The following is a 22,749-nucleotide window of genomic DNA, read 5'->3' on the forward strand; positions in this document are numbered from 1 at the left end:
CTCTCGGGCAGTATTCTGTCTAAATGTGGAACCATCAAATTCTCCAAAACTGTTTGCCAAGCTTATGATTACATTATCTATTTGGAATCACCAGTAAAATTAAACAACATCCCTCTCATTAGTTTTGTTTCTAAATGTTTGAATCAAACAAATCCATCAATCACAATTTTTTTCATGCTGCCCAAGCTAATGCGCATGTGAAAGGAATGAGATCACGACACCAACCTCATTTATGACCGTTCTACACTTTATCATCCTCTGAATATTGGTCGTCCATTGACAGGATGGACTGTACCTCGCGTTCGTTTTATACAGATTACAAAACCAGAAAACATTTATTGACAAATTTTTAAATTATATTGTGAAATTTCTGATACTCCGATTCTCAAGTATGTGATATATTTTGAGCATTTATTTTGTCTATTTTATGGGTAATGGGTGCCGCCGTTGTTGTTAGAACGGATACTTTTGTAATCTGAAGTGAACAAGAAGTATTTATATTATTTATTCAATTATGCATTTATTGTATTTTATTAGCTTCTACCCCTACCTCAACCCTAAACCCAATCCTCATGGTAATGTAAAAATATTATTTGTTGACTTGGGTATCCACAGCTGTATCCCATCTAGACTTTACCCTGTCCTGGAGCAAGGTGAAGTCTAGATGGGATACAGCTGAAGAATATTCATTCATTCATTCACTTTCTTGTCGGCTTAGTCCCTTTATTAATCTGGGGTCGCCACAGCGGGATGAACCGCCAACTTATCCAGCAAGTTTTTACACAGCGGATGCCCTTCCAGCCCATCTCTGGGAAAGCTGAAGAATATATATATATATATATATATATATATATATATATATATATATATATATATATATATACACATACTATTGCTATAATATTTTAATAATATATAAAGAATAAAAATACTTCTCCTTAACTCCCGATCGCAGCTGTATCCCTTCTAGCAATAACCACAGGAGACATCTGAGCTGCTGGATTAAAGCCATGTTTATTCATAATTTACTTCTAAAATACATGAAGGTAAGAAACAGTTTCTCTGGGAGAGGAATAGAGAAAATATTCTAGCAACATAAACAGTGTTTATCTTATATGAATAAAGCACATAGTCCAGCTATATTGAAAAATAACTAGTATCACCATCTATGTTTGTTTTACAAACCCTAAATGGTGTGTTTTGCTTGAAGTTATGTGTATTTGAATGTCTGGAACCTAAAATAAATGTTATTAGTATGAAGGCACAGATAAATTGTGATTTATGACTAGCAAAGCGCTCTTTCTGTGCCTCAGCGCCTGCTGTCAGATTTGGATTTTAACAGTTGATGCGTGCGCTCTGAAGCTCTGATCATACTGGTGTGATAGTACGCTTCAGGGACCAGCGAGGCTGATCACACTGGTGTGATTGTATGTGTAAAAGGGTTAACTTAACCCTTAAACTTTGTAAATGTTTGTAGCAATACATTATATAAATAGCATAGCATATACTATGGGCTTACTGTAATTTTAAAGTGATAAGTGAGAACTATTATAAGACTTATATAGTTGGAGATTTGTTGTTGTTGTTGTGAATATATAATATTGTAGATATATGCTAATATTACACATGCTTAAATCTTTCAAAAATTCAAGTATTTGAATACTGTAAAATATAGACATTACTTTTCGATAAATATTTATTTATTTATCTGTTTTAAGGCTGTTTTGTGGCACTTTCTTCTTATCTTTAGTGTTTTTATAGCATAAGTTTTGTACAAGCTCTCAAAAAAACAAACCAAAACCTGTGTACACTTACTCGTCAGAGAAAAAGCTTTCTGAATTCTAAATGCACAGATGGCAGCGCATGCAATTTTGTAATGAAAGTCATTTTTTAGCCTCAAAACAGAGGAAGCAATTATTGTGCGGTTAATCATTCCATGTCCAAGCCCTAGCCTGTCAAACTAATTTATCTGCTGAAGAAAAACACAGTTTTTGCATACGCCTTTTCCATTTTCTCTCCTTCCTTTTATTCGTAATCTCCGTAGTTTTGTACAGTGCTGGTGTCCTGTCAGTCTCTTGAGTTTCACAGCTCTCCTCTTGTCTTCACAGCACCATTCACTCCATTACATAACCAATGTTCATTAAAGTGTTCTTTTGCTGGTCTCTCCACCATTGTGCTTTTTCAATGTGCTTTCATTTCAAAGATCTCTTCTATTTCTATGTGAAAAAGGCGGTCGGGACTTTTTGTGCCAGTTAGACTTGGGTAGACCTTTACAACTGCTTTAGTGCTCCAGCTAATTACATCTCTTTTACCCTGACACCGCATGTGCATTAACACACATGCCCACACACAAATACACACACACACAAATTGTTAGGTTTTTATGACTTCACATAGATGTATTGATCGTTATACTGTACAGACTGTATATTCTGTCCTCTTCCCCAACCCGCTCCATAAGCACAACCCTTACTGGAAACAATCTGCGCATTTCCACTTTCAAAATACTTCATTCTGTAGTATTTATGAGCTGTTTTCTTCATAGAAACCAAAGAATGTCCCCACAAAGTCAACATGTCCTTGTGAGCTACCTACAATATAATACCTTGGTCATATCCATGTCACTATATTATTTTGTGTTCTTGTGAACCACATAAACCAGAACAGACGCACACACACAATTCAACATAAATGCTCTGGAGGGTCCAGTAGCAGAACTGGTACATATGTATTTACCCCTGTACTGTTAGTCGCAGAAAGAATCGTCAGGCTTCAAACACCAGTTGACAAAGCACAACCGCATCGCTCTACATCTGATTAATTTCTAAAAGCTGTTCCATTTTGGGTTTGTCCAACGCAAATAAAAAGCAATGTGATGTGTCGTGGTGGTACTTCTCCACAGCAAGCAGAAGGCTGTTTGTCAGATATTTATGAAACTGTTCTTCTCTCTTAGCCGCCATTGTTGTTGTGTTTAGCACTACATTCAAGCAGCACAACACATTGAAAAGCGCTCCATCTTTGCAGCGCAGGGCTGTTGGAGTGTTCAGAAACATATAGGATACACTCACCTGCCACTTTATTACAGTAGCTACACCCGTCCAACTGCTCGTTAATGCAAATTTCTAATCAGTCAATCACATGCCAGCAACTCAATGCATTTAGGCATGTAGACATGGTCAAGGTGATCTGCTGCAGTTCAAACTAAGCATCAGAATGGGGAAGAAAGGTGATTTAAGTGACTTTAAATGTGACATGGTTGTTTGTGCCAGATAGACTGGTCTGAGTATTTCAGAAACTGACGATCTACTGGGATTTTCATGCACAACCATCTCTAGGGTTGACAGAAAATGGTCAAAATAAGAGAAAATAACCAGTGAGCGCAAATGCCTTGCTGATGCCAGAGGTCAGAGGAGAATGTCCAGGCTGGTTCGAGCTGATAGAAAGGCAACAGCAACTCAAATAAAAACTGAGGTATGCAGAAAAGCATTTCTAAAGGCATAACATATCGAACCTTGAAGCAGATTTGCTACAGCAGCAGAAGACCACACCAAAGTGCCACTCCTGTCAGTTAAGAACAGGAAACTGAGGCTACAATTTACACAGGCTTACCAAAACTGGACAATAAAAAATTGGAAAACGTTGCCTGGTCTGATGAGTCTCGATTTCAGAATTTGGTGTCAACAACATGAAAGCATGGATCCAACCTGCCTTGTATCAAAAGTTCAGGCTGTTGGTGGTGGTGTAAGGGTCATAGTAAAATGAATCAAAGTGCATAAAAAGTATCAACGTGTACAAATAGTGTACCAGTATCAACAGTAAATTAAAATAAGGTACAAGAACAGTTTAATGTATTAACAAACTATTAATTTGTAACAATAGCGGTTAGATTTAACGAAAATTAACCTAATAGACATCACATGCGCCTTTAGGTAAAGTAACACCCACAGACCGTGTATGGTCCAGTGCTCATCTAGCGAAGTATAATGTGTGTTTTCAGCCAGTGCTGTGATGTATTATGTGCTGTCCTCCTCTGCCTCCTCCTCACTATTACACTGTGAGTCAGAGGAGTGTGAGGAGTGTGTGTTTGTGTGTGCTAGCATAAATGTCACTAGAGAGTGAGTCATTCATTGATAGATGGGAGATAACCTTGGTAAAGGCCAGTGTTTTTAAAAGCAAAAAATAGTAGTATGACAAATGTTTTTCTCTGCTTCGTTCTCACTTTCATTCAAACACAAGCTAAAACACACACATACTGTACGTCACTGGTGGATTATCGTGATTTACCCACGTTGGACATGTTCTTGTATCATTGTAGGTTGGAATATCATTCCATTTAAACAATCACAGGCGAGACAGAACACCTACAGCCTGTTTAAAGATTGTCTGATATACAGTACACTTTCACCTAAAGTTGCTGGAACTGCCTGAAATTGTCAGATACCGAATTGGATGCCATTATTATCTCTGGAAGTAATCCAATGTACTAAGTAGTACAAAACATTTTTAGCTGGTATTACCGTATCAAATATTCATTATTAAAACAGTAATTAATTATTGCGCTTTTGAGAACTCACTGTAAATCATGTAATTTATGGTCTAATTTACAGTGTAAATCCCAACCCAGGCTCATTCTGGAAACATAGCCCCGCGGACGTTTCTGGAGAACGCGAAATATGTCCCGGGAGGTACGTATTTGTGCAGTTTTTGTTTTCGCATTTCGAACGCCTCTCGCGAGCTCATGCCGTTCTCGCTGACGCTGTTCTCACGTAAAAAGCCGCCGAAGGACGCTGTCAATCGACTGTCTGTCCGACTAACTGACTGACTGAATGACTGAAAAATTAACTGGGCGGCTGGCCAATCCCAGCCACCCTCCTCCTCCTTCCCTAAACCCAAGTGACAATTTACAAAAGCCGTCCAGAAAAAGAAAAGCTCTCGTCTGATTTTGACTGCGTTTTCGGATTTCACCACATTCTCACCCCGTTACGAACTCGATTGCTTATTTTTTGGATTGTTTTTTGTCTTACCTGATTTCTGGAACCGCTTTTCCACGGACTCGAGCCCAGTCGTCGAACACAGCCGGCTCCTCCTCCGGGCCTCCGCTCAGTCGAAGTAACACGACAAGCTAACTGGACAAACTGGTCAGGAAACCCCCCACTCGGAGGAGGTAAGCCGTCAGCCGGCGAGGGTGAAGAGGAGCGGCGTCACACCGCCCCTTAGAGTTCGCTTGAAAAAACGAATTGCAGCCATACTTACCTCCGGCCATGTAAATCGGGGTCTCCAAAAACGTCCGCAGGGCTACGTTTTCAGAATGAGCCTAGGTTGGTAAATCCATTGCAATTAATTGGCTGTTATGTAAATGCATGTTTCTGTAGACAGTTATTAAACATAGATCTACATATGCAGTTAAAGCATTTTGGATTTCTTGACTTCGAATAACATCAAATAACATATAACATGATCAAAAAACAATATCAATTAGAAATATAGATATAAATAGATATTTACGTCAAACCACACTACCCTATTTGTCTTTTATAAAGCAGCCTTAGATACCCTTAATAATGACTTTTGCTGGTTGTTCAAAATACGTATTTAAAATGAGTTGAAACAATACAATTCTTTGGTTTTTGGGGACAAATTAATTGTTTTATGTTTAATCCTCTTAAAGAGCACCTATATGATGAAAGTCGTCTTTTGTATGTTGTTTGAAGAGAACTGTCGGTAGTCGGATAGTGTCCACAGTCATACTGGAGTGATATAAACAAAATACGTCTCTTTTGAAAAATTTCCTGATGTTAAAATAGGATCCAAATTCCTTCCGTTTTGAGGCAGACCGCAACGTGACATAGGAGTGCAGTTTCCCTGCCCACCAAATTGATTGATAGCCGCACATTAACATGTCTTCGTATTAATGCAGATTAATGTGCGCAAAGCAATTGGAAATAAAAGATCTGTACAGCTCCCTGTGATCATCGATTATCATCAAATGTAACCAAGAGTGAGTTTTTACAAGTTTAAAACGTTTTTCAAACAGTGCATGTTTGTAATGAATTACAGCGACTTTACAGCACAGTGGCTTAGCAGTGTTGCCTCAGCAAGAACGTCCCTGGTTCAAGTCCTTTCCAGGCCAGTCAACATTTTGTGCGGATTTTACCTGTTCTCCCCATGCTCGCATGGGTTTCGCCTGGGTTCTCAGGTTTCCTCCAACAGTCCAAAGACATGCGACATAGGTGAATTGACCAAAATTGGCACAATAGCTGACCAGTTTTATTAAGCAGTTTATCTCTTCATAGCAATCCCTAATTTGTCATTATCCATAAATAAGCAGGGGAGTTCTCGAGACCTACCTGAGCTCAAACTCCCCTCTCGCCCTGCAAATGGGAGGGACAGCATGCCCTGTGTAAACTCTTGAATTGATTTAACATAATTTTCGATTATCGTATAAATACAATATCAATGAGGGGATGAATCTCAAAATACCAAGATAATTAACCCTAAGTATGTGAATAAAAAGATCAGATATATTTTTAAACCATTTTGACAATTCTAATGTTTTTTATTTGGTAAATTAATCCAAAATAGCTTGCTAATAGGACTACAGTGTGTTTACATTGAATTAGGAGGCTCATTTTCAGAAGATTTCAGTTGCTGTGTGAACCTTCAGATCCCCAGCTTGTTAAACGCTCTGGGAGTCTGTTGAGAATGTGTGCAATAGGGAGCAAGCTTGAAAGCTTGTGTCTGATCTAAACGCGCCACTTTGTTGTGAAATGAGCAGCGATTCATGTTTTATTTACAGGATGATGTTTTATTAATGTTGTGTTAGATTGGTAAGACTGGATAGGAGATGCAATGCTTTTTTGATTCCCCCCCAAAAAAAGGACACTGCAAGCACTGTCAATGCTTATATACTGCAGTAGTCAACTTTGAAATCAGCATGGTCATTTTGTCATCACAGTCATGTAGGCTTCTAGCATGGGCATGCTTGTGTTTGATATGGAAATAAGGAATTAGCATCAGAGCTTGAATGAAATACTGTCTGTTTTCTTTCTTCACAGCTTACTCCACCACTGGTGGCTTTTGATTGGTAGAACGCTTCAGATTTACTAAACTTCTATGCATGCACAGCTCTTATTGTTAACTAATGCACTACAGTACATGTGGAAAAGTGTTTGTTACAAATACAGGTTATACCGTGCAGTTGGTAGCTATAACTGCACCTTAAGTAAAATTTCATCTTTTGTCATTATGAAACACTGTCATAAAATATAAACTGAATAAATACAGAAGCATTAAAGGGTTCTGTGTGTGTTATCTATAGTTAAAAGTCCCATTTTGAAAACCTACAAAACACAGCAATCACACTCACTTCATTTGTATTGAATATTGTTCCATGTCTTCTTGATATAATTTGTGATGTTGCTCTCTCATCACTCACCGTCCTCCTGCTGAATCTTGGTTTCTATGGCAACTACAATGTCATTCAGATGAAACAATGACCTCACTCTGATCATCAGGTGTCATAAAGCAGTTTTATGGCTTCTTTACTAATACACTCGTGTCATAATACACTATTTAGAACCATAAGACGATAAGTGATGCGCTTAGTAACCTTATCAGCATTCAATCTCTAATTAAGTAACTTGACTAATACTGCTTATCTCAGAAAAGTCATGTAAGAGACTTTGTTCCGTACATGCTGTATATGCCTTCAGTGTTTAGCATAAATGCATGACTTGTGTATTATTAGTACTTACCGTCTGCTTTTCCGTTTGCAGGCATTCTACTGATTCTGTTTGTGCCAGCTGGGCTGGTGTTCTCCACAGAGGAGCTTCACCCCAGCCAACCCCCTCGGGACCTTGTCTCCATGTCCACGAGCAGCAGAACCCTTTCACCAGGGCTCTTGAGCTGGCAGGAGGGTTCCAGTACTGGGAATCTGCACAACCAGGCGCTGGCCTCTCTAGAAGCCATCCGAAGACCCACTGCTGTTGACTTTTTCCAGACACCGAAGACCACTGTTCCTTCTGCCATAGTTCAGACAACAACAGTAGGGGTCCATCACTTTGCTCCTAGAGAACAGGCACAACCAGGAATCCCCCTCAATAAAGCAGAAGTGCCCGAACTGACCCCTGGAAGCATATTCAGTAGAACAAACTCTAAGGTTTTCAGCACTAGAACCCAAGACCAGAACTTCAGCACTAATACAGATAAGCCGAGTACAATCAGTAGAAAGCCAGTGAACCAATTCGAGCCCTCTGGTTTGCTTCGTACAAATCAAATCAGTACTCCTGGTTTGGTCAGTGGACAGCGAGCCACAAATTCTGGTTCGGGTCATTCTTTTGTCTCAGGGACTGAACATGATGTGGCAGACACTGAAAAGATGAGCAAACCCATTGATCCCATTCAACATCAATCATCACCTTCATCCTTTTCACTCTTCAAAGCCCACAGAAGCCAGAACGTGAACAAGGTGTCTGCGCAACACACCATTACATTGCGTAGTTTGTCGATAACAGAGAATCCCACTCTACCGTTGGACACTGTGGGAGGAGCTTTGGCACAAACTTACATACAGTCTCCTCCTCCAGCTTTAGCCCCACCTTCAAACCACATTAGCACTGAGAGTTCAAACACTGTTGAAGTTGGCACCAATGGAACAACCAACATGACAGTTGAATTTCTTATCTCCCCGACTAATGCCACAGATGTTCTCAACAGCACTGACTCTTTACGGCCTGCAGCTAATGATTCGGACATGTCGGAGGTGCCCTCCACTGATAGTGGGAGCTTCATGAACAGGCAGGTCCCAGCCACCACACAAGGCCCATGGGGATCCGGAAACCAGTCAGGTCCTGCACTAGGTCCTCCTCATGAAAAAAACACCATCTGCCTGGACAAAATGGACATTGTGTGGTTGGTTCTTGCCATTAGCGTGCCTGTCTCTACATGCTGTGAGTAACCAATATCACACTTCCTCCAGCTTTCAAAACTTGTACTTTCTCTGCCAGTACTGACACAAACTTTTTCCAAAGAGGCAGGATAGCTTAATATTCCCTTTTGTGCCTTAGTGAACTTTCTAAAACACAAAATTCAGAAATGATTGATGAAGTCCTAAAGCTTACATGGAAAAGAGTTAGATATGGAATAATAATCTGTTTCTTCATCTCTTCAGCCGTGCTGCTTACCGTATGCTGTATGAGGAAAAAGAAGAAGTCTGCTTCTCAGGAGAACAACTTGAGCTACTGGAACGATGCCATCACAATGGATTATTTCACCCGTCATGCTGTGGAGCTCCCACGCGAGATACAATCACTGGAGGCTGAGGTACTGACAAAGTCCTGGAAGACATTTCAGCCTCTGCTTTCTGTGTGTTTAAAGTTGCTATGTGACAGATGTAGCTTTTCTTGCGTACTGTGCTGTACATTCTGAGTGAAACAGATTATAGAAAATGAAAAAAATGTAGAGCAGGTACTTTGTTTTGTTCGGTTGTTGATTAGCTGGAAAGAAATCTGAACTGAGCTTGCTGTTGATTATAAGAATAAGCCTGGAATTTTACAAAGTGCCCCAAAGTTAATCAAATAAAATAATTCTGTCAATAAGTACTCACCCTCATATCATTCCTTAAGACCTTTGCCCATCTTCAGAGCCCAAATTAACTTTTGGATGAATTCTGAAGTAGGCGACGCAGTGGCAAAGTAGGTAGTGCTGTCTCCTCACAGCAAGAAGGTCGCTGGTTCGAGCATCAGCTGGGTCAGTTGGTGTTTCTGTGTGGAGTTTGCATGTTCTCCCTGCATTTGCATGGCTTTCCTCCGGGTGCTCTGGTTGCCCCCACAGTCCAAAGACCTGCGCTTAGGTGAATTGGGTAGGCTAAATTGTCCATAGTGTATGACTGCGAATGAGTGTGTATGGATGTTTCCCAGAGATGGGTTGCAGCTGGAAGGGCATCCGCTGCGTAAAACATTTGCTGGATAAGTTAGCGGTTCATTCCGCTGAGACGACACTGGATTAATAAAGGGACTAAGCCAAAAAGAAAATGAATAGATGAATTATGAGGTGCCTGATCCTCCATAGACAGTAAGAGTCCTGACAAATTCCAGAAACCAAATATAAATCATCAAAACAGTTCATGTGTCTTCACTCATTCAGTCTGAATACTTTTGTATTTAGTATGTATTGTGTACATGCAAAAACAATAACTTTCTTCTCTTCAGTATCAGTATAAGGTTTGCTCAGTTTGAAACACAAACAAAAGACATCCGAGGTTTATATCAGCAGGTGACCGAGCATGGCACAAACAATACTCTTATGAACGCATGCTCTATACCAGGGGTGTCCAAATTCGGTCATGGAGGGCTGGCACCCCTGCTATATACTGACCCAGTGGAAAGGAAACTGCTTGAAATATTCTCGTAGATTAATATTCCAATTGATACACAGAAGATACGCTGATCTGTGTTGAGGATGATTCTCTAAGATTTAAGCTAAAGTATCTTAATTTGTGTTCCAAAGATAAACAAAGGTTGTCACTTCAATATTTAAAATCTTAACTCCAGAATGTTTAATTTATGTACTGTAGAGCGGTTAATACACATGCCCTGACATGCTGAGCCTTGGTGTTCATGTGTTTAATATGGGTTTGAACCTAGCTTGCAGCATTTCCCCCTCTTTTCTCCATTATTTCATTAAAAAATAATTTCATTTATACTGTCCCTGTAAACACTGCACTGTAAAATACTGTAAAGAGGCAGAGGAGGCCAGCAAAAATTGAAAACGGTCTATACAGATTTTTTAGCATATAGTTTCGCCAATCCCTGTACTAAATCTTTCATTTAATTTGATGCTTTTATGAACAGAAACACTACTCTGTTCATGTGATTGGCACAAATATACAGTAGATATTCATAGCTTATTCCTTGCTGGGGTATCATTATGAAATGAACAGTAATCATTGCAATCAAGACGATGTGCACTTGAAAAAAACTCACTGCTAACTGAGAGTGCCTTAGCATGGTTTACAATTCATGTAATATATCGCCACCTGGTGTGCAGTGACCAAAATGTCTCATTTGTTAACTTATTGGTGCTTAGTTGGTCTCCCTTATCAGATTATTACCATCATCCATTCAGTGACATCTTCATTCTCAATCTCTCCATCCTTCTTTTACCCACCTTTTTTTCCTGCTTGCTGGCATTTTCTGACAGGATTATGATGACGATGATGATGATGAAATTGAAGAATCATGCTTTGGATGCCAGTGGTGTACAGGTGTTCATATCACCCTTTACCTCTCTTAGAGGAGCAACAGTGAAATCCATTCCCTGCTTTTTTATCATTTATTCAGTTGTCACCCTTTTTCAATTAAGTCCCTTAGCTTTTGATAGATGGATAGATTAAATGATTTTGATATCTTAAAAAAAAGTCCTTAAAGTAGCACTGCGATTTATTTATTTTTGTTCTGAATATGAGCTTTTTTCATAAGCCTCCTAGAGTTAAATAGCTGAGTTTTACGATTTTTGTAATCCATTCAGCCGATCACCGGGTCTGGTGGGAGTACCTTTAGCTTAGCATAAGTAGATCGCCATTATCTCGCTGAAATTCTTCAAAATAAGAGTTTTAGTACACAATGGAAATACAGAATAGTCAAGCTTTCAATAGGAAAGTTATTAAAACTCTTATTTTAAAAAATTTACTGATGGAAAATGAAAATTTGCTATACGTCGATATAACTATTGACTAAACACTCATTAATAATAAAGCATCAATCACTTTGCTGCCATTTTAAACCATTTAAAACCTTTTTAATATGCTAATTGTCTAATAACATTCAATGATCTATGCTCAACTAAGCTAAGGCCCCGTTTACACTAATGCGTTTTAGTTTGAAAACGCATAAGTTTTGCTACGGTTACGCTAACCGTCCACACTACGCCGGAGTTCTCGAGCGCCGAAAAGGAGCGTTTTGAAAACGCTGGAGAGGCCGTTTTCATTATAAAACGCTGCTGCTCCGTCTCAGTGTGGATGATGGAAAACGGAGACATCTGAAAACGGAGGCGGGACTGCAGAAATTTGATTTGGGCTTTTCCTCAATATTAAGTAGCCTAACACACACAGTTCAGTCCTTCATCCTCTCCTTGTAAGTTCAGACTTCGCAAGTTTGATCAAGGCTGCAGTCTCTTCTTCTCAGTTTGATATGGAAAACAGACTTTACCGAGGACATGGGTAAATCTTCAAAGGGAACATTATAACTTCATTCGCATCACCCTGGCTACGTTGTTTCACTTTCTCAACAATAAAATGTAAACATGATTTAAGGAACTGCCTATTTTCATTTTAATATTAGCAACTTAACAGACAGCAGAAATGTTGAGGCGTCGTGCTGCATATAGGAGCGTCATGTTCCTCGTGTGGATATTAATAACAAAACGGAGCCTATAACAACTGCCTCCTTTCAATTTCAGTTAAAATACGAAACACACCCTTACTTTTGAATATCAGTTTTAATTTTCGATAATAGCCATTATAAAAGTATAACATACAATAAGTTTATACATTATAGGAAATAAAGGCAAGCGATCAGTCAATATACAGAATTTAGGCTACGTGGTTACATTAATCATTACCTTATCTTTGCGCTCAGCCAAAACACGTTACCTGAGAACAAGTAATAGATTCCAATGACCAAAGTCAGGGAATATGTCGTTAGATAAAGACAACAAGATGAATGAAATATCCTGTTTAATAAATATAGTGAGATTAGATCCAGCGGGAGATGCTTGATGAGAAGTCCGACTAGCACAGCTCTCATCTGGGTAGATGGGCTGCAGCGCTTGCCCGAGAGTGTGTGTGTGTGTGGTCATGTGATGTGCGTTTTCAGCGTTTTGGTGTGGATGGAGAGCTGTTCAGAAACACTGGGTAAAACGCAAGTGTGGACGCGGATCATTTTCATTCTAAAACGCCGTTTTAAAACTAAAACGCACTAGTGTAAATGGGGCCTAAGCTAAGCTTAAAGTGCTGCCACCAGACCATAGATATTTACATTAGATGTAGTCTATGCTATTGTTGTCTATTTGAAGGAATGCGTCAATAGAGCTGCCCTGTTGGTACAGGGTAGCATTCTTTGAAGTGAATGTGGGACCATAGAGCCATAGATATATACATATATATGTATATCTATGATCGGGTTTTCACGGTGGATCAGTATGCAAACATTTTTTTTTAAGTTACGAAATTTATAATTTTACATCGCTTTTCTACATCGATGGATAAGTGATCATATGGGCATTACTGACAAGAGTGTGTGTTTGTGCACAGAAATGTATTATCCTGCCTCCCTGTTAAATTTGATCTAATCCATGTTTAGAAACACACCCCCTCTCTCACTTTCACTTCTAATTCTAATGAAGGAAGTGATTTGTTTGTGAATAAATCTTCGTTATAAACAAATTGTGTGAACTATCGATATCCCTGCGTCTCAGTTTGCATATTATCCACCTTTCTGTTCTACTGTAATTGGTATATAACATTTTAATATTAAATAATTTAGGGTGCAAAATATGCACATTAAGGCTCAGGCACTGTTATGCTATTAGGAACTTCAAAAACTAGCCGTTACTTCACTTAGCCTAGAACTAGACTAAAACTAGCATAAGCCTAGAATTTAGTGCAAGTTGGTGCTACTTTGCCTTATGGTCAGTGCAGTTGTGACTCTATTATCATCAATAACGTTACTTGTTTGTACAAAAGTTCGTAACATATGAAATCATAAAAAAACGAAATCGTACCTATTAAATGTTAAGCCTTTATGCTTTGTTTTCTTATTTGTTAGCTTGTTACTAAACCCGTACATAGCTCTAAAGTCCAGCATCTTCAGATTGGCTTTGGTCTTGACTAAGTGTGGTTTAATGACTTTTGTCCTGGGAAAAAATACGGTGGAGGTATTAGGGCATACTTAGGGTTCGTATGCGATAACTAGTGTATATATCTATGCCACCATACCCGGAGAATGGCTGAATGGATTCAAAAATAAAACTCAACTGTTAGGAGACTTGTAAAAGTAGAGTGTTCCCTACTGAAAAAACAGATTAAACCAGCCTAGGCTGGTTGGCTGATTTTAGCTGGTCAACCAGGCTGGTTTTAGAGGGGTTTTGGCCATTTTCAGGCTGGTTTCCAGCCATTTCGAGCCTGGTCTTAGCTGGTCAGGCTGGGAAATGACCAGCTAAGACCAGCTTGACCAGCCTACCCAGGCCGGGAGCCCAGCAAAAACCAGCTATGTCCAGCTTAAACCAGGCTGGTCAAGCTGGTTTTAGCTGGATTTAGCTGGTTAATTTCCAGTCTGACCAGCTAAGAACAGGCTGGAAATGGCTGGAAACCAGCCTAGAAATGGCCAAAACCCCTCTAAAACCACGCTGTTTAACCAGCTAAAACAAGCCAATCAGCCTAGGCTGGTTGAAGCTGGACTTTTTAGCAGGGTTACTTTAAATGTGTGCCCAAACACACAATTTTAGACTCTAGAGCCTCATAATAAGTTGTCTTCCCTCTCAGGTGCAATTTTACCCGCTTCTTCCTTCATTTCCTCCCATTCATTTTACACACCGTCTCCATGGCAATAGAGCTCAATCACCACTCCACATAAAATACATGTTTGTGTCTGTAAGAGCATAGATCCTGAGAACAATACCTGTATCTTTCGCCTTAGCTCTAGTACCAGCTGCTCTTGAGTGATTAGCCATTTAGCTAGCTTAAAAGCAAGTAAACTGTGCTAACGTTCATTTGGGTTTTGTGTTTCAGGAACAAGAGACGTGTCTGCCCCCTAATGGTGACTACAGTGATAGCGGTGTGGTTCTAGTGAACCCGTTTTGCCAAGAGACTCTCTTCATCAACAGAGACAAGGCTTCTGATATCTAAACACATTATATTAAAGAGACAAAATCCCTGACGATTTTTCTGTCCCTTTTGTTTGCTCGCATTTTTAAAGAATACATATATATATATCTACCAATAAATATATATAAACATAAATGTGGTGAATATTCAGAGACTACAGTTTATATACAGTATGAAACTGGTTTCAAGGAGCTGACAGAATATGAGGAAAAAAGAACAAATGTGATTTACTATGAGCGGGAGCCCCTGCATATTTTTCTGATGTGGATTTTCTACCGACGCTTCATTGTGATAAGGGTTTTTATGTCTTTTTTGAATAAAAACAGTGTGGTTGCTCTTATGTTCCAGTGGCTTTGGTGGTGCAGAGTGCTGAGAAACATGTAAGGATGCTTGTGTGACGTTACCCAAAACACTTAATATGATTACTTAAAAAAAAACAAAAAAAAAAGCCTGCCGCACTTGAATTCAGTAAGGGGATGGAGGGGTAAAGGGCGTTGATTCTGGAATGCTTCTGGAATGAGTCCAGTGGGTACTGCAGCAACCCTCGCTTCCCTTTTGGAGGAACTTGAGTCAGTTTTATTTGTTTTGTTCGCATTTGATGGAGGACAAATCATGACTGCTTTGTCCCCTAGATGAGTCACCAGCCAAAATACAAAATGACAATTGTCCCATAGATGTTTCCGTGTGCGTAAATGTCTTGTTGCATGCATCTTTACTGATTTGAGGTGTATGTGTGTCTTTGAGCTAGATATCAAATGGGATTTCATTTCATTCAAGAAGATTTGGTTGTCACAAACACCCTAAAGATTCGCTCACGTCAACACCGTTGCAAGCAAGTGTAAAAGAATGAATAAACGCCAATGAAATGCCTCATACAAAGCCCTTTGTATGGTAATGCTATCACTGTTCATATGTTGGATGTGTTTGTGTTCAACCTCCATAAGCAGGGCTAAGCATTACACTGTAACTGTATTAGAAATGCATTCTTTTTAATATTAATATCAAACCACTATGTTTGTTTATTTGCTACGTCATGCTCTGATGAAAACGGCACTACTATTGCTTCACAGGTTGGCTAAATATATATATATTTTGTTAAAAGATATATGTTTTTTTCCTAGTGAAGCGTGAATGAGCGTGCTTGTGGTTCTGTCTGTCTCTGTCTCTTGTGTGAACATTGACAACAATAAATGAGACCAAAATAAATTCTCTTCGATTGCTTACTGCTGTATCGTACAACTTTTAGATGAATGTCAATGATATCACTGGATGTAATAGAGTGTAATTGTTAGATATAAAGAGACTTACAGAGAAACTATTTTGTTTTGTACTTTCTTTGAACACATCGCTGAGGATGGTTCAATGTAATGTTTCAAAACCATATCGTGATCTCTTTCCTTTATACATATCTTATTTTTGTTCTGTATGCTTAGCAGACTTTGGTAACACTTTAGTTTAGGTCACAATTCACAGTATTAACAAACTATCAGCGAACGCTCAGAGCTTAATAAACTGCTAATTAGCTGATTATTAATAGCTAGTAAGATATAAGTTGTGTTTAGGTTTTGGGTAGGATTAGGAATGCAAAATCATTCTTTATAACTACTTATGAACAGGTAATAATCGACAATAAGCCAGTAGTTAATAGCATGAATAGTGACCTAAACAAAAGTGTTACCAAGACTTTTTATATGTATGTTGTTTTATGATCTTTTCTGTTTTGTTTTTTTATTGTTTCCATCTATTTTTATTACTTTGTTTTGCTGGCATGAGTTTTATATATGTAAGGAGATGGAGGTATTTGCTCAGCTGACAGGAAAAAACGCTCTCACATAATATGAATCATGTCTAATCTTTTTGTAGCACAAAAACTGTACTTTTTACTGCTGAGCAATACAAATAAAAAGGCTTTAAAGGCTTCTTCAGTCTGATTACTTTTTTTGTAAATCTGTATTCGGGGTTTTAAAATGTCATTATTTTAAGGGGTGTATTTTTTAGACTTGGTTGTGTTTATGCAAAGCACTGTGTTCTCATGCTTCACTTGTTGGAAATCAAGTTATTTTTTTCAGATATCTTACTTTGATTATATTCAGCTACTCAGCTAGTAAGTAGCTGGCCTCCGTTACATGAGCTCAAAATCATTATTTATCCTTTTAAAAAAATAGGTCATTTTCACAAATGTAGTCTTGACTGTAAAATTCTAATATGTGCAACCCTTTAAGTGCAAGGTCTTTTTTTTGCGTACCGACAGCAAATGATTTAACACAGGGAGTGTTTTTCCCTTGTGCAGTCAAACCGATCTGCTTCTCCTTTATTTTTACTATTTAATTTGACCATTTCTTTTTTTCTTGTTCACAATCACAGATGTTTTAGTGACAGAACTTGTCTAAATATTACATCTGAGAGATTACTGCAAATTAACTACACATCTATATTGATACACTGCATGCAAACAGCAATACATTTTGTTAAATTTACATGCATACATAAAGCGTAGTGCAAAAATAAATACCCCTTTATTAACCATAGAACGTGATGACGTGCGTAATATGCAAATGAATATTGACGGTGTAATCTAGCGACTTTTCGGACAGAGCTTAGTGCCTTTTTATTAAAAATAGTTGGCAACAGTGTATGCTTTGTAAACAGTCCAGTCAGAGCAGCTGTAAGCAAAGATATGAAGAGCACATGCCTGCTCTCTAAAATAAAACCTGACAAGTGTCTTTCACATATATTCGGAACAAGCATGTGCAATATGAAATGTTCTCATATCTTTTGTGAATTTGTTATTTGAGATTTAGAATGCACAGAAATCAGTCACATAGATAGATACTGCATAGAGAGACACTGCTGAATATTGTGGTTGCTTACAGGGGTTTGACTAATATATATTAATTTGAAGCTATACTGATAGCAGTCAAACAGCATTGTTTACATCCTTGTTTACGTACTCCCTATAACATACCGTTAACGCTAGAAACTATGCCTGTAGTTGATCGATTTTAACAAATAAAAATACTTACAGGTTGTGGCTCACAATCCACAGCTTCGTCGGTTGGAGGAGTTTTTAGCTGAATCCAGCACTGAACTAGGAGAGAAGTTCTCCTTTGTCAAATGCTAGCACTTTATCTTTATATATATATATATATATATATATATATATATATATATATATACATATATATATATATATATATATATATATATATATATATATACATATATATATATATATATATATATATATATATATATATATATATATACATATATATATATATATATATATATATATATATATATATATATATATATATATATATATATATAYATATATATATATATATATATATATATATATATATATATATATATATATATATATATATATATATATATATATATAATTCTCTGCAACATAATTAAAATTAAACTGTAAACTATTTTTCTTTGTGTCGTGTCCTATGGAAGCCCAAATACAGAAACAAAACATGCTATGTGAAAATAGCAGCATTTGGACAGCATTTAGGCTTTCACTGCTTTAAAGGGAAAATGTAGCACTCAGTCAGGTTTACCTTATTTTGTACATTAGATTCCACTTTAATGAAAGTATATTAAACAAACTCGATTAATGTAACCGTTTAGAAGAAAACGGCATGTTTTACTATAGATTTTAGACCTAGACCTAGATTTTAAACTTTACAGTCTCTTTTACTTCCACTGTACAGTATCTGTTCAGTGGAGGGAACAGAACCAACCATGTGACGTCAGACACAGCGACATTCCAAGATGTCGGTGCCCTAGGTCTAAATCTATAGTAAAACATGCTGTTTTCTTCTAAATGGTTACATTTATCAAAGTTATTAAATATATTTTCATTAAAGTGGAATCCAATGTACAAAATAAGGTAAACTTGACCGAGTGCTTCATTTACCCTTTAACATTACAGCACCTCTGGCCATGAACCATTGCTGCGTTGGGTATGTGTGCGAGATGAATGAGATGAAGCCCCATGTGATCTCACTAGCCCGGATGTATTTTTTTTGTTGTCCCCAAATTATTTTCGCTGTAGGCTTTGCTAAGCTAATTCTGTAAAAGCCAATGTCTCCCTTGCATTTAACTTTGAGCGTGTTACATTCAAAGATGTTGTTTATGTTCACACAGCTACATTACGCATCAACTAAAGTTTTAAATATAATATCGTAGTAGACCACCCCTTTAAAGAAAAATCTGTTTAAAAAAAGCGAAGTTGAGTTTAAATGCCCATGTTTTCCTACTGATTTAAATGGGTCAAAAGTTTCTGGAATCTGCCCTGTTCACTCTATATGCTGAATGAAGCTTTTTCTATTCACAAGCTGTTCAGTGTGACACACAACTAGGACATTCAGTTCATTCAGTCATTCTCAAAAGGCGGCAGATGTTTGTAGTCTTTTATAAACCCTTTTATAAACACTTGTCTGCATGCTAGGATCCATTTGGATGTTATAATCTTTTTTTTTTTCAAGTTTTGACATAGTTAGAGCAATTTAGCTATAAAACATGCTATACCACATTCCAGTGTCTAATTGTGCTCCATTCAAAAAGAGCAGGTTTTATGGAACAGAAGCAGAATGGAGGGTATCACTTTGTTTTGATAGTCCCTATTGCACATTTTGTTGACTGTAATTTACATTACAACAATTAATTCTCATTAGAGTATGCTGCTTAATATCTGCTGAGCGTGCTCAACCAATTGTCCTGACTATAATTTTTGCAAGTACATTTCAACTTCATTCATTCATTCATTTTCTTGTTGGCTTAGTCCCTTTATTAATCCGGGGTCGCCACAGCGGAATGAACCACCAACTTATCCAGCAAGTTTTTACGCAGCGGATGCCCTTCCAGCCGCAACCCATCTCTGGGAAACATTCACACACACACTCATACACTACAGACAATTTAACCTACCAAATTTACCTGTACTGCATGTCTTTGGATTGTGGGGGAAACCGGAGCACCTGGAGGAAACCCACGCAAACGCAGGGAGAACATGCAAACTCCACACAGAAACCAGCGACCTACTTGCTGTGATGCGACAGCACTACCTACTTCGCCACTGCCTCGCCCTACATTTCAACTTACACTATACCTTACAGTCCACTAATACTCTACTGAGAATAAGATAGCATATAGTTGCAATGTAACTTACAATCAACAAAATGTGTTAAAGGGAACATCAAAATGAAGTGATACCAAATGCAGTTGGGATTGTTTAATGTTCTGTGACCAATTTGACCAACACTGACTGATTTACACCTTGTTCAAAACAACCTGCAATTGCTAAGTGTGTAACCAACATACTGCTACTGTTTGCCAGATCAAACGGTAAACTATCATAACTTTAGTAATTAAGAGCTGAACCTGAATGACAGCAGACCACTTTTGTCATCGATCATCAAGACAGACAGTACCATCAGTTTCATATTTTGTGATTCATAAGTGTTTTTCATTTATTTATGCTTATGATTTCATTATGAGATCCCGATCTCTGCTCTGTCGACTTTTGATGTTGAAAATTCAACTTTGCAGTATAAAAACAGTTTAGTAGTTTGAAATAATATTATGTATAAGAATACAATTTAGAGAAATAATTCTGTAAAATAACAGAAACTGTAGTAGCTTAGTACAAGGTTTTTGTACTGTAATTTACAACATTAATCGAGACATTATATTATTTTAAACTATTAAAATGTTAAACAAAAGTCACTTTAAAAAAATGTGTTGCAAGAAAGATCAAAACAAAAATGAAAAGGGAAAAAATAAACCACAAAATACAGAAATTTGCTAATGCTAATTGCTAAATGCTAATTTACAAATATTTTTTTACTGAGTAATCACATACTAATTATTAACTTGCATTGACATTTATCATCATATAGTCATTTAGGAGACACTTTTAAACAAAATCTTACAAATGAGGGATTTAACAAAAGATTCATCATTAATCAGCATCTGTATTTCTTGTTAAATAATTGTAGTTTGAATGTATAACAATGTAGGATTTCTTTACAAAAACAGTTTGAAATTTTTATGAAATGCACTAGCAGGCATAGACCGGTATAAGATTCTGATGGTATGATAACCTTGGATATAAATATCACAGTTTTATGGTATAATGATTACTGCTCTAAAATGTTCTTTTTAAATGTTAGGGTAAAAAAACAAACAAACAAAAAAAACATTTCCCCCTTTGAACAGAATATATTTTATTTTGAGAAACATTAAAAATATTTTGGAACAGTAAACATGTCTGGCTAAATATGAGTTATTGACTTCTGCTGTCTTCTTTTGTTTCAAAAACACAGATTCTTTTTAAAACAATTTAAAACGCCATCTTTGGATATCTTTTCTGCTGGAGATACTGTTGTCATGAAATAAAAAAAAAACATAAAAAAAAAATCTTACACATACTTTAGGAACGATATAGCAGAAAGAGACCACCACTGAAAAAAACATTTAAATAAAAATAAATAAATAAATAAAAGAATCTTACATACACCTCAGGCACAGTATAGTATGGCAGAAAATTTTGAAAGTTTTAAAACTTTTCCAAACCGTGGTATACCTTGAAAACAAATATCGTCCCATGCCTAGTTTCAATTCTTAATTCTTAAAAGTAATAATCAATATCAATGATCAACATACTCAAAATGAGTTTATAATATTAAATTATTAGCTGAATTTGAGATAGTGACAAACGTTGTTCAAAATGGGTTGTACAAACAGAATACAGCTGCAATCATAATTTCAAAAACAAATGTATACATATTAAATACAACTAACATTAGTTCAAAAACGGTTAAAAAAGGTAAATTGCTATTTTTCATATGTTTTGCCAATCAGAATTTTGTTTGGATGTAGCCGAGTACTGATTCTGATCTATTTTCTGCTCTTTGGAATGGAACTATTTCCTGTTCATAATGTGATTTTTGCAAAACTGTGTTATTTTGACTAGCACATTTCATTATACAAATAGATCACAATAATAAGACACGTGAACTCACAACAATTGTAACAAAAGCAACTTACATTGTGCCCATTTTTTTTTAAATTACAAGGTAATAAGAAGTGGAAATCATTGATGTTTTGACAACTGAAAAAAGAAAATGACTTTTTAAAATTTTGGATTATGTTAAAAAAAGATTATATTATATTAAAAAGCTCTACCAGTTCTGGCAGAACAGGAAGTTATTGTTTCCAAGATATTTAATCGACTATATTCTTGTTTGTTTCCTTCTGAAAAGGGGCCCTACGCAAGACAACCTTACAGTTGATATGGGGTAGCTTTTGTATTGGCAATGCTTTTCTAAAAATATCAGGTGAAATGCGTTTAATTAAATTATTAATTATTGAAAAAGGTTTATAACCCTCAAAATTGTCTGCCATGCTATACCGTTCCTAAGATAAAAGTACGATTTTTTATTTACGTTTTTTTTTTTTTTAACATAATTTTTGTTTCAAATAGGACACTTGTTGAGTAACAAATTAAACTTATTTCAGCTAATATTTTTAGAAAAGTATTGCCATTACAAAAGCTACCCCATATCCATTATAAGGTTGTTGGGCCCCTTTTCCGAAGGAAACAAACATGAATGTAGTTGATTAAATATTTTGGAAATAATAACTTCCTGTTCTGCCATGTAACTGGAACTGGTAGAGCTTTTTAATATAATTTAATGTTTTTTTTTTAACATACCTTGAAAACGATCATCATCCCATAGTTCCAACATATCTTAGTTCTTAAAAGTAATAATCAATATCAATGATCATAAACAAAATGAGTCTATAATATTAAATTATTAGCTGAATTTGGGATAGTGACAAACGTT

The 22,749-nt window shown here is 36.9% G+C and overlaps 1 protein-coding gene across 8 annotated transcripts in view; it reads left to right on the forward strand.

Moving 5' to 3' along the window:
* The window catches only part of tmem108 (transmembrane protein 108), a 130,533-nt gene extending 113,733 nt beyond the window's left edge, over positions 1 to 16,800 (forward strand). For 4 of the 8 annotated variants that reach the window (XM_073941584.1, XM_009297307.4, XM_073941585.1 and 1 more), the window contains exons 3-6: positions 7,776 to 8,948; positions 9,170 to 9,321; positions 11,200 to 11,263; positions 14,786 to 16,800. In XM_073941584.1, coding sequence (XP_073797685.1) covers positions 7,776 to 8,948; positions 9,170 to 9,321; positions 11,200 to 11,263; positions 14,786 to 14,811 — 1,415 coding nt within the window. In that variant the 3' untranslated portion in view covers positions 14,812 to 16,800. The remainder of the gene's footprint in view (positions 1 to 7,775; positions 8,949 to 9,169; positions 9,322 to 11,199; positions 11,264 to 14,785) is intronic. The other 4 variants (XM_073941581.1, XM_005162593.5, XM_073941582.1 and 1 more) reach the window with 1 other exon arrangement.
* Positions 16,801 to 22,749: the final 5,949 nt, after the last annotated feature.

Source organism: Danio rerio, chromosome 24 (assembly GCF_049306965.1).
Source record: "Danio rerio strain Tuebingen ecotype United States chromosome 24, GRCz12tu, whole genome shotgun sequence".
NCBI classification, from domain to species: Eukaryota; Metazoa; Chordata; class Actinopteri; order Cypriniformes; family Danionidae; genus Danio; species Danio rerio.